Below are 13,312 nucleotides of genomic sequence, written 5' to 3'. Positions count from 1 at the left end.
CTATGCAGAACAGTGGAATTTGTTCTGCTTCCAGTTGATTGAGTTTTGAGGTACGATTACTTGTGATTCAGATGTAGAATTTGTACCAGAGTAATCTCTTTCTGCCGGAACAAATGTATCAGCACAAGGCGCTTCTTGTACGTGCCCTCTTTCAAAATAAGAGTTCATTCCATCAGAACGCTCAGAGCTACAAACTGAGTTTATTTTTAAGACACGAAGCTTTGCCTTAGTTGCTGCCAACTCTGTTTCCAAGGATAATTTCTCCTTTTCTTTTCTCAGTTTTTCCTCTTGCGCTTCAATAGAATGTTTTTCTTTAATGCAGCGAGTCGCTCCATGAGCGCTGCCTTGTCAGCCGCAGCTTTAATGCGTGCGGAAGATGTTGATGAAATTCGACTTTGCTGTGACAATGTTTTCGAAGGTGGCTTTACACTTGAGATATTAGAGACACTGTCTTCAGGATTTATTTCATCCAAACTTTCAACAGCTTGATCATTAAGAGCAGTATTGCTTTGTTCAGTATACGGCTCGCCTGCTTCCTGCAAACAAACCTTTACTTTGTCCATAAAAACAGAGAATGCTGTCACCTTAGACTGAAAATGTGCGCTTTGCCTTTTCACTTCATCTTCTGGCAGTGGCAAACTTAAAAAGGATTCTTGCAAAGCGTTTGCATCTTGATAGCATTTAATAAACTTCCCAAATTCAGAAGACACTTCCTTAACGCTCTCATGTGAGGTCATTAAAGCAGAAATTTTCCCCATGTACTTAGATGCTTGCTTACACATTGAACTCCGCTTTTCTTGGCATGTCTTTATATACAAATCCAAACCTTTTGGCGTAAATTTGATGCTTCTTTTCTCTGCTTGCATCTGAGTGTCATCCTCTTGTTTACTCTCTTGTTTACTCTTAATATCCGACATTTTTATTGTCCTCTTGGATTATTTCAAACATTATAAAGATGCACAGCACACTGAGAATCCATAGCATAAAGCGCAAACATGATTGCACCGAACAAACATTTCCACGGAGGGCGTTGGCATGTTTCAATTAGTGATGCTATTATGCACAAATTTAGTACATCAAAACTCAGTTCATCAGTCTTTGTAGTGAAATAATGTCTTTAAACTCCAATAGCTTCACCGTTTTCCTTTACGGCTTAAACAATATTGTCACTCACCAGCTTTGATGAACGAGTGACATGTTGATCCAGGCTTCAACATCAAATCCGTCTGGAGTACTTACAGACGATCCAGTAACTTTTATTCGAGTTCGACGGTGATCCTTGAAATCCATATATCCAACATATCCATTAATGAAGGATTATTCCTTTGTCCACGGGCAGGTTTTTTACTTTTTGTAGTGGCAATTCCTTTTGTTTGACAAACCAAACATCCCACAATTAAAAGTCCACAAGCCACTGCTGCACTGAGATAATATTTCGTACGCAGGCAAAAGAAGTCCACTGTCCAAACTTTAAAGTTGCGTTCTTATGGTTTATTTTATCCAGTTTGGCAAGCAATAACAAGATCCATTTTTAGTTACGTCCTGCTGCTTCTCCTGCTCTAGTAAAAAACCATAGGCTCACCCCAGTGCATGCTGGTCCTATACCAGTCTCTTTATTTATAGAAACAAAATGGCCCTACAGCTTTTACTGACTAATTTAACAAGGTAACATCAAAGAAACAAAACATTGAAACAAATATTAACCTACAAATAAACTTGTAAATAAACCCCAAAATATAAGTAAACTAACAACAAACTTTAACTAATTTCAAAATAATAAAAAATAAGAACAAATAGCTCCAACAGAAGTTATTGGTGCAGACTGAAGCTTCTGTAAACTACTCAGTCATAGAATGATTACGATATTGAAATAAAACAAATGCCTGAATCCTAAATTATGGATATCCTATTGTGGTGATCTAAAATGTAACACTAAATGTGATTAAAACACTAAAACTCTGGACTCCGGGGCTGAACGACCGCGGGGATCACCAGCCCGAGGAAAACACAAAATACACATGACTCCGTGAGAAAGACAATTCATTCTTGAATGAAGACGTTGATCAGACACATTTAAAATGTAGCCAATTGTGTTTATTATTTAATTATTAAGGAAATAGAAAAGCGGGGGGATAGAAAAGGGGGAGGGGTGGGGGTTAAAGAAGAGGGTAAAGGAAAGGGATAGAAAGGAGGAAAGAGAGGAGAGAGAACCCCAACTATGCCCTCTGAGCAAGCACTGGGTGCGACAGTGGATAGGAACAACTCCCTTTAAAGGAAGAAACCTATGACAGAACCAGGCTCTAGAGGGGCCAGTCAACTGTCGGGACTGGTTGGGGGGTGAGGGTGAAAGAGAGAGGGGGGGGGGAAGATGGGGGGGGCAGGTGTTAGGAGTTAAGGTGAAAATTACGATGCAACGGTGGAGGAGGAAGACGGGGTGACATCAGCAGAAGGAAAAGTAGAAAAAGTAGAAAAAGCAGGAGTGCTCTTTCTCCAGAAGAAGCGGAAGCGTTTTTTCTTCTTTTCCGTGATCTTTTCCACGAGCACTCTTTTCTCTAGGATGAGGGTTCGTAACTCATCAATTGTTTGTGTGTTTTCCTTCTCAAGTTTCCTGCATGTTGTCTCCACTTCTTCTAATTTGGCTTGTTTTTCTTCCAGCCTTTCTTTCAGTTCTTTACATTTGGCCTCCTGCATAAGCTTTGCCTCGTGCATCTCTGTATAACTGTGTTGTAATTTGTTGTGTGCGTCTTGTAGCTGCTGACTTCTCTCGAGTTCTTGAAGTGTACACTGCAGGTCTTTGTTTGTTTTCTCTACTTGCTGCTTTAACATCTGCACCTCAGTGTTTTTGCACTTCAAATTGTTGGAAAGTTTCTCCAGTTCTGTGTTTTTTCTCAGCATGTCACTGAGCTTACTCTGCATCTCTGAGCATTGTTTTTGCACTTTTTTCTTTTCCCCCCCCAGCTCAGTTGTTTTGGAGTTCAGTTGGTTATAACGGTCTTGCAGTTGTTGGTTTTTCCTCTCAAAGTCCTGGAGAATTTGTTTATCTTCTTTCTGCTTTATTTCCCATTGTTCTTTGTCTTGTAGGAAATCCTTATTTCTTTGCACTGTTTTATCAAGCTTTATTTTCAGCGCGGTGAATTTTTCCTCCACGCCTTCAAGCTTGGAGTCCGTTTCTTTCTGTTTAATTTCTAGTTGCTTTTTTTCTTGAAGCAACTCTTTATTTTTGTTCAGTGTTTTATCAAGCTTCGCCTGCAGTGCTTTGTACTTTCCCTCCATGCCTTGCAGTTTGCGCTGCTTTATGTCCATTTGTTCTTTTTCTTGGAGGAGTTCTTGATTTTTTTGCAGAGCTTCATCAAGCTTTATTTGCAAGGCTTCCTTGTGTTTCTCGCTGTCCTGAAGCTTGCAATCCATATCTTCCTTTTTCATGGACTGTTGCGCTTTCTTTCGAAGAAACTCAACCCTTCCTTTCAGCACTTTTTCATTTATCTCAGTGCCTTGGAGTTTTATGACCAGTTGTTTCTTCTCTTGGAGGAGTTCTTGATTTTTTTGCAGAGCTTCATCCAGCTTTACTTGCAGCTCCTGAATCTTTTTTTCCCTCTCTTTCTCGTTTTTCTTCTGTTGGAGGATTTCTTCTGTTGGTTTTTCTTGTACTTTATTAAGCTTTGCTTGGAGCTCAAAGATCCTTCCCCGCATGTCTAGGAGTTCCATTTCTTTCTCCTTTATAATATCTTCCTTATCGAGAAGCTGTCTGAACAGTTTATCTGCTTCAGCGGTCCTTCTCTCACAGTGCTCTCTCAGTAAGATAATCTCCGTTCGTTGTTTAAAAAAACTTTCCCAGATGTAATTGGTGTACTCTGGCTGGGGCGGGTGTCGCGTATTGTGATTGTTCATGAGATTTTCCTCATGCATTTCTTCCAAGCACATCTTCTGCAGTTGCGTATCGTCTTCTCGATTGCAAAGAGGAGCGCTGGGCTTTACGTTTTCTCTTTTTTTCTGCTTTCTTGGAGACATGTTGGAATCTGTTAACAGTGACTCTGAAAAGGATCCAAAAAGGGCTTCTCTGGCGAACGTTCATTTGAATGCTGCAAACATAAATGCTGCGAATAACGGACTAAAAGTTCTTGCGTCTCACCCCTATTTATAGGTTTTAGGATCGAAGGATCACAGTGGTGGTAAGATTCTAAATGTGTGTGACATCACAGTTCTGTAAGCCAATGAGGTTGTCACATGACATTTGTGAGAGGGCATTCCTTACTTGGACAAATTATCAATAAGCTTTCAATACCAGTAACAATGGTGACAGTATAATTGACAATTATGTGTCCAGTATGTTGGCTGATTTGCTTTTACTTTTTGCATATGAAAATAAAAGCTGGGCTGATTTTAACACCATTACAAGAAGTGTTGTTAATTATTCTTTTTGAATCCTAATCAGGTTACCACAAATTGTCTTTTAATTTAGTAGAACTTGAAATGTTTGTCAGTGGGTAAACAATTCATAATGCAAAGTCAGAAACATCAAGTTATTCTTAGTACTGCATACTTGCAATACATAAGTTGTCCTAACAGTCATGTAGGGCATCTGTAGTTCAGGGGGTCGGGAAGCTCATCTTGTAACTGGATGTAATATTAGCAGACAGAGGGTTTGATGTTGCAGAATCTTTGGAGTTGTACCATGCTGAATTGAAGAGCCCAACTTTCACCAAAGGAAAGAACTAACTGGCCCCTAGATTGCCCAATCAAATCTCTTAATGCCACCAGCCCTCCCCTACCTTCACTGTGTGCTCAGCTTGTAGAAAAGAGTTGAGTGTGGAAGAAATGGCAAAAATGTGGAGCTGAAAAGCTAAGAGAGAAAAAGAAATTATATATAAATCAACGTGTCAAATTAATGGACATGTTAGTTATTGGAGTTCTGGCTGCATTTTATATATCTATATTGTGTCCTTTTTATAATAAATAATAAAAAAAAAATTATTTATCCTCACTGTATGAACATTGTTGGAGTCCTTGAAGTCTCGTCATGTTGAAGTTACTCATGTGATGTGATGTTGTTATAATGATCCAGCTGGTGTGCAGCCATCATATTAGAGTTCTCTTTCTTCTTCTGATTTTATACCATTTTTCTGTGATGGTGTCACATTTACAGTGGTCGCAACAATTGCACCTATAGGACCCTGAAAAACTGGTGCACAGACTTCAGAGTCTAATAAGTGTCACCACTGTAACCACTGCATAATGCAAACCATGACACGAGTTTAGTCTTGGTGTGAAACTCATTTTGGTTCATAGACACCAATCTGACCTTAAGTGGAACAGACCCATAAAACTAATGCGTAATAAATAAATCGAAATTCTCCCATCATCATTCTTTGGTAGGAAGTCATAAATAGGAGTTAAATTCAGACTCTGCACGGCTGGCTTCTCCTGTAACCCTGCATGTTTCTAAGGTTTGTTTTCTTTCTTTTTTTCTTGTTGTTCTTGTGCTTTTTGTCCTCGGGTGAGGTTTGAAGTGTCTGTGTGGTGCAGCTGGTCTGGTCTGTCCAGGCTGCACCACACAGACACTTCCAATCACCACACATCAAAGTACAAAGCGTATGACTGTTGTGATATTTTGATACCACGGTTAGCATTTACAGGACAGAAAAGAGTTACTCAATAAGGCCCATTTAATAGTTGTTTTCCTCTTTCTCTCTGACCCAAGAATTGATGTGTAAGACTCACAGGCTGGTACCCCAAGGTCGAAAACACCACAGAGACGAGACCACTTCCTTACTCTCATCCTCCCTTTTTCTTTATCTCTTAGAAAAAGGCTCGTTAAAGGCCAGGTGGTTTGTTTCAGAATTCACTAATGAAAGAACTCTGTATTCTATGTCTAGGAGTGTATTTTGCTGGGATGATCATAAATTATAGCTGAACTGATAAACTACACAAGGGATACTTTGCTCAGAAGGCAGGAAGACGTTTCCTTATTTGGTCTGTACCGGTTTGAACTGAGAACTTGCTGACACACGAACCTTTTTTTCCTCTATATAAGCTGTTATGTACTAAATAAACCTTTGAGTCGATTGGGAAGGCAACCTAAAGCAGTCTCTGTTTTCTTGTTCTCCCAAGCTGCTCCCGAGCTCGTACTAACACGCTGAATGGCATACCTGAGTGTTACTTTAAATAATTAGGAATCTTAGAAGGAAAGGACAGAACTCTGCTTATCGCTCGTGCCTTGGAGGGAAAACCGGGATGGACATTTTTTCCTTCAATTTGGCGTCAGAAGTGGGATGGACTGACAGAAGGTAAATATGCGTCTTTCATATTTATATAAAGACCGTATTATACCTCTCTCAGTGATCGATCCATAAAAAAAAACGGGATATGCTGACGAAGTTTCACTTAGTGATCCAGAGAGATACACTGACGACTTCCTCAGTCCCCGAATAAAGTAAATTAACCCTTGTGTGGTGTTGGTGGACACAGGAAGTTGCCTGTTGTCTTGAAACGTACGTTAAAAAGTGAGAAGTTGCTCACTCAGAGTTAAGTGAGAAGTTGCTCACCAAAAAGTGACACAGGAAGTTGCCTGTTGTCTTGAATATTTAAATTTTGTTAAAAAAATAATAATAATAATAATTGTTTAATTTTTCTTTTGAAAAAAAAAAAAAAAAAAAAAAAAAAAAAACGGGTCTCAAGGGTTAAAAGCAGTAAATTAAAAGCAGAAAGACACAGGAAGTTGCCTGTTGTTTTACGAGAAGTTGCTCGTTAAGCGAGAAGTTGCTCGCTAAGTGAGAGTTGCTCACCCAAACAAAAATTGCTAGCAATAAATTTAAAGTGACCTCAGCTGTGCCGCAGCGAAAATACTAACCTAAATCCTCCTAGCGTGTAAACCCCTCTGGAAATCACTGAACATGGGTCAGAATTATTCAAAGACCACAGACAGGTCCGATAAAAAATCTAAAGTACCTGTAAAACCAAAAATTAATAAAATACAAAATAAAGTCTCAAATAACGGCTCAGTATAACTCCCATTTCCGGTTACGTGTAACCTACGTCCGCGAATCGGTGAAGACGTCCATGATCACGTATCCAGAACGTGTGGAAGTGCTTATGTGACTGACTTTGTTTACAACTTACGGACTGTAAGTACAATGCATTCTAATTTCTTTTCGGAGCCCTATCCCGAACGATTATCGCCAGAAAACAGGTCAGTAGAAATGTTGAATATCATTTGTGATAAGAAAAGTAGTCTGCTTAAAAAGTCCTGTAGAAAATACATGATAGAATGCCGCGACGTGATACATCAAATGTTACCACTATGGAAAAAGGGACCGGAACCAGGTGTAGATGCTTTAACATCAAATAAAACTAGTGCAGGCTCTAGCAAAGAACATAAACCTACCGCAGGAAAAGCTAGTCTTGCATGTTCAGCCGTTCAGCCGTTCAGCCTACAGCCCCACACCCTTACGATGAGACCGAATTAATAGTCGCTGTAGCAGCTGCACGCAAACAATGTCAGCATTCTGATCCAACCAGCTCAAAAGAAAGCGACGAAAAATCTGAATCACATGCAACGGATCTTAGCCATCTCTTTAAACAGGATCAGGAAAAACAATATATATGCCGCAAGGAAGAATTAGCAGAACATAAAAAAAGAGAAAAACTTTTGAAAGAAGAATGTGAGGAACTTATGAGAAACAATTTAGACGACTATGAAGAAAAACTTTTGCATCAGGCAGTGTCCACAATAGACACCCACATGAAACGCCACGATATCGTAGCTAGAGGTTTAGAGGTAGCTAAAGAAATACCTGTTACCCGAACTTTAATAAAGACTTATCTAAAAGGAAAAAAGGAAAAACAAAGCCGGAATGACAAAGGTCCTCACGCCAACACTCGCGGTAGTAAACAAACAGAACCAAAATCTAGTGACGTCAATGACACTTACCCCTTTATGATAATAGGAGATCAGTGTCGTATTCAGCCCCCTAAAATCTCAGAATTAGTGACAACTATTAAAGAGCTTCCCGATCCTCTTAAAAATCCTACAGCCTTTGTCTCTGCACTACAGAGAAGTACCAGATATCACCATTTGGGTGGTCCGGATTACAGGTACATATTGTGTCAATGCATTCCTGGAGTAACCGAGTCACAACTCATAAGAGAGAGAGGTGAATTAGACCCAAAGCATGATAAAACATCCACAACTGCAGAGTTTTTGTGGGTAAATAATGACAAAGTCGCCGATTTCTTTAAGAATCTAAAGAAATTCCTGCTAACAATGTCCAGAGACAAAATTGACTTAAATGCAGTAACTATGTGTAAACAGAAGCCTGATGAATCTATCCTAGTATTCATAAAACGCTTTATGCACTGTTGGACAAGCTAGAGGTGCAAATTTAGCTCAGTTTTCCAGCAGCCGCAGACACCCAGAGCAAAAATGAATTTGTGTATTTCATTTAACATAAAGGGTGAAATGTTTGCTGACACTGATAACAGCTTATGTTTTCTCTGCCCTATGTACCGACATGATGGAGAAGGAACATCCTCTGTGTCAGCTGGACCCTCAGCAGAGAATGAACTCAACATCCTTTTTGTCCGGTACTCTATGTCACACACTGTGCCAAAAAAACGTGTACAGACGCCACTACCAGGTAATCCCATGACTGGGAGCCACACTTTTGTTTCTCTAAGGTCAAACAGTGATTTTGTCACATAACTCAGACATAGTTTATGACATAACTACACCATGTCGTCACATAGATCTAACCTACCCTATCCACTGCACTATTTCTGCAGTTACGTTGCCAGCTGAATACCAGAATATGACATTATGGTCAAAAAGTGAGAATGATATAGGATTTATTGACTGTACACTTTATCACGTACACCTATTAAAACACAACAAGCCAGTATATGTCAAGCAACATCCCATTTCTGCCGAAAAAGCCGCAGCCCTAGATGTCATGATAGGAGATTTATTGACTACAGGAGTAATAAAGCCCACACTCCTGTCAATCCTGTGCCAGAGCCTAACAAACCTGGCGTATGGCGTTTCATACAAGACTTAAAGCAAATTAATGCAGTCAACATTCCTCTGCCACCTCTCGTTTCAGATGTTCACAGCATATTGACATGCATTGCATACACATTTTACCGTGGTGGATTTATGCTCCGCTCCTTTTTCTCAGTACCTGTGCATGAAGACACACAGCCGTTATTTGCATTCACACATAGAAATAAGCAGTACACTTGGACTCGTTTGCCCCAAGGCATGATGGACAGCTCTGCTGCTTTCTCAATGGTGCTTCACTCCTCCAGGGCTGCACCCTGATCCACATGTGGATGACCTCCTCCTCTGTGCTGAAAGTGAAAAACTATGTCAAACTGCTACACACATGCTTCTCCAGCACCTCCAAAAGACTGGCCACAAAGCATCAGCAAAGAAAATGCAGTACTGTCAGACTTCTGTTCAATATTTGGGATTCACACTGTCTCACGGAAAACGTTCCATGACTACAGACAGGGTCAAAGCTGTGACCTCCGTCCCTCGTCCCACTACACAGTAGGAAATGTTGTCCTTCCTGGGCATGGTGAACTATTGCAGACAGTGGATACCAGACTGTTCTTTTCATGACCACATTCTGCGTGACTGTTGTAAAAAAGAGAAGCCTCCTCGAATACTGTGGTCCACAGAAATGACTGCCTCTTTCAATGCATTAAAGGGAGTGCTGATCTCCGCCACTCAAAGGTGCTGTCCGTGGTTGTTCAGGAATGCCGGCCTGCCTGAGGGCAGTAGCAGCTTGCTCTATCATGATAAGGGACTGCGAGAAGCTCACACTCTCACATGACACTATTCTACACACCAATCACCAGGTCACGACCATTCTAGCAAACATAACTACACAACATATGCAAATCTCACTATAAAAGCGAGCAGCACACCTGATTCGCCAGCACATTTATTGATCCTATGCTGTGTTCTTCTGACCGACAGGATGGCTCAGACAGGCTTGATGATCATGACTGCATGACACGTATACAGGAATCCACAGCACCACGTCCAGATTTAGAGCAAACACCTATCCCAGACTCAGCCACGGTTTATGTGGACGGGTCCTGTTCAAGGCCGAGAGACAACTCATTTCTTTGTGGCTATTCAGTGGTAACAGTGCCTGACATCATACTAGAGGCTCACTCATTACCATTTCACTCAGCACAAAAAGCAGAGCTCATGGCTTTAATACGCGCCTGTGAGCTACATTTGGATAAGCATGTGACGATTTGCGCAGACAGCCGCTATGCATTTGGCGTTGTGCATGACTTTGGCACATTGTGGAGACAGAGAGGATTTAGATCTGCTGATGGAAAATAAATTGCTAAATTCTGATTTTGTTCAAAGACTTTTTCAGGCTATACAGCTACCATCGGCCGTTGCAGTTGTAAAAACGAAAGGACACAGTACAGCTGACACAGACGAAGCAACAGGTAATGCCTTAGCAGACGTGACAGCCAAGGCTGCAGCTGCATCACAGCTCCCACCTCCACAGGAAGTATTATCTGTGCCCCTACAGCTGCCACTTGTTACACTCCCAGACTATTTAGAAACAAATGTTGATTTAAAATTTATACAAGAGCAAGCCTCTGCATGTGATTACACCTATTGGGAGAATAATGACTGTACCTTAGATGACAGAGATGGCTTATACAAAATCTTAAGGGTTTGATTGCCCTCCCATATTCCCTGATGCCAGTCCTTGCCCGACATTTTCACTGTGTGAGTCATGTCGGACAAAGAGGGGTAATAGGGGCAATAAAATCAAGATTTGTAATTGAGAAAACATCACATGCAGTAAAAAGCATATTAGCAACCTGTCTAACATGTGCACGAACTAATGTAGGAAAATTAAAAGCAAAACATCAGCATTTACCACAACCAGATTTTCCATTTAATACATTACAAATTGATTTCACACATATGCCAGCACAAGGAAGCATCAAGTACTTACTGGTAATAGTGGATCAATTTAGTAAATGGGTAGAAGCTTATCCAACCTCAAAAGAAACTGCAGAAGTAGTCTGTCAAAAGTTGAGCAATGAAATAATACCCAGATTCGGAATACCTCACCAGATTAACAGTGATAGAGGATCTTCATTCACATTAGAAGTAATTCAAAAGTGTGCTAAAACTTTAATGACCTGGGTCAAATTACTTACTTAAGTCCTGTGTGAGATTAGAAGGACTCAATCTGCAGTAACCAAATTATCTCCATTTGAAATAAGACCATTTCCAACACCATGGTCAGCTTCCAGAGGGGCACCGCTAGTAGAAGGTGATGTATATTGCATTGTCCACTGATGTTCACAACCTGGTAGAAACACTGAATAATAACTATCAGAAAGTTTGTCTCTCTCAGCCTCTCCCCTCCACAGTTCCACCAGTGGAGACAAGGAGATGCGTGTTGGAGAAGCCACTAAAACCAAGGACACTCTGGGAGGCCGCGCGTGTTCCAGCCCCAGACTGTACTGGCAGTGACGAAGAACCAGCATCCTCACAGACGGACAACCTCAGTGGATTCATGCCAGCAGGGTTAAGACCAGCCCAATCGGACCATCTCAGGCGTCGGATCAAGCAGATGACATCTCCGGCGGGCCAACGCCCGGAACCAGAGCAAATAAACACACGGGTAGATGACATCTCAGGCGAGCCAGCGCCCGGATCCAATGTACATACACACACGCAATCACTGATTAACACACAACGCCTGAAAGAACAACAACAAGGTACTCAAACATCCAGCAGGAACAGAAAGCCAAAAGTACCACATGATGTCTAACCTGATAAAGCCAGACTCATTTCATCCTGATAATGGAGAAAATGAAATGCCCATTGTCATCACACGACGCTTATTCTGTGTCTCTCGAACCTGGGACCAGGCCAGGAGACGACTGAAGAACTGTTTTTCTTATATATTTAGGTTATTTATCATATCTATCGCATTAACCTTAGGATTTTTCTTTGCTATTTTGTATTGTAAACTGCAACCATGTTCATATTTCTGCAGGTCATATTTTGCTGACTATACCTCATGCTCTATTTTGCAAGACACCTACTTAATGCACTCCTCACGCTCCCTAAAATCAGTAAATGACAACATAGACGCCACTAATAAACGATTTTATGCACCCTCTAGAGCAGGAGCTAACGCCTGGTATGAAAATGCCAGAACAGCCGCTCGTGATTTAGGAAACAGTAACTGTTATGTCTGTTCAAAGGCTAATCCAGAACAGGTAATAGTAGGATACCCCATATCCGGTTTCCCCCTCACTGAGGGACTAGAGAAAATCGGCGGAGATAATGCTCTCCTTAAAGACACTTTACAGTTGACTCTGAGCCCTCTCGACTGCCTACTTAGACACACACACACACCAACTAACCCTGAGACTCCATTAGGCGAATTATTGAAGTTATCTACTGACACCGCAGGGACCTGCGCCCCAATGAAACGCCCTAAGAATAGGTTAAAGCCCTCACTGCCCTTAGGACAGATCCCTCTCCATTTTAATACTAGTATGATATGTCTGCGCAGACTAAAGTTAACTGGCCCAGACACACACATAGATTATACAAAGGATAACTACACATTTTTCTCTGACTCCCCAGGTGCACGCTGTAATGAGACATGGCTAGCTGTCTCTATGGCTGAAGTTTTATCCTATCTGGAGGAACACACACACAGTTCAAGTTCGAGCAGAGACTCGATCATTGTTCCCCCAGAGGGTGTATTAAATGATACTGACTGGGGGGAGTTAGTTAAATCACACATGGTCACGCGCCTAACTAGAGCAATCCCACATGCTTATTGGTTGTGCAATAATACCCTTAGATTAGCTTTACCTGTTAATTGGACCGGTACCTGTGGTCTAGTAACCGTTGATGTATGCTGTACTTTCATTCCCAATAATACCGCTCCTAACGGTTCATTCACACAAGCTATGAATAGACTTGAAGCATTGAAGATAGAACTAATTGCCAATGCAGGTCACGGTCAGTGGCTACATAAGTGGCTACAGGACACGTTTGGAAAATGGAGGGAACTAATTGTAGCCTTTGTAACCGTTGCAGCATGTTTTCGATGATTATTGTCTGTTGTGTGATACCATGTATACGCTCTCGGAATTTTTGATATTAAGCTTGCTCGAAGGACCAGTTACAGTTATGATTTGTCTTTATATTATGTTATTACATTCTGTCTTTATACTATGTTATCATTTCATGATAAAAGGAGAGAACTGTTGTGATATTTTGATACCACGGTTAGCATTTACAGGA

At 41.0% G+C, this 13,312-nt stretch overlaps 1 protein-coding gene across 1 annotated transcript; it reads right to left on the bottom strand.

Annotated features, from left to right (window-relative positions):
• Positions 1 to 2,380: 2,380 nt before the first annotated feature.
• Positions 2,381 to 4,081, bottom strand: LOC146553103 (uncharacterized). Its single transcript, XM_085255732.1, has one exon. It carries the CDS (start codon positions 4,006 to 4,008, stop codon positions 2,404 to 2,406), a length of 1,605 nt encoding a protein of 534 aa, XP_085111858.1. The 5' UTR covers positions 4,009 to 4,081; the 3' UTR covers positions 2,381 to 2,403.
• Between the last annotated feature and the right edge of the window lie 9,231 nt (positions 4,082 to 13,312).

This window comes from Mchenga conophoros, linkage group LG18 (genome assembly GCF_057382185.1).
Source record: "Mchenga conophoros isolate Kocher_MC1m ecotype Shallow Benthic linkage group LG18, M_conophoros_male_GT1.1, whole genome shotgun sequence".
Classification (NCBI taxonomy): Eukaryota; Metazoa; Chordata; class Actinopteri; order Cichliformes; family Cichlidae; genus Mchenga; species Mchenga conophoros.
The sequence above is the reverse complement of the archived record's forward strand: the minus strand, read 5'-3'. Positions and strand labels throughout refer to the sequence as shown.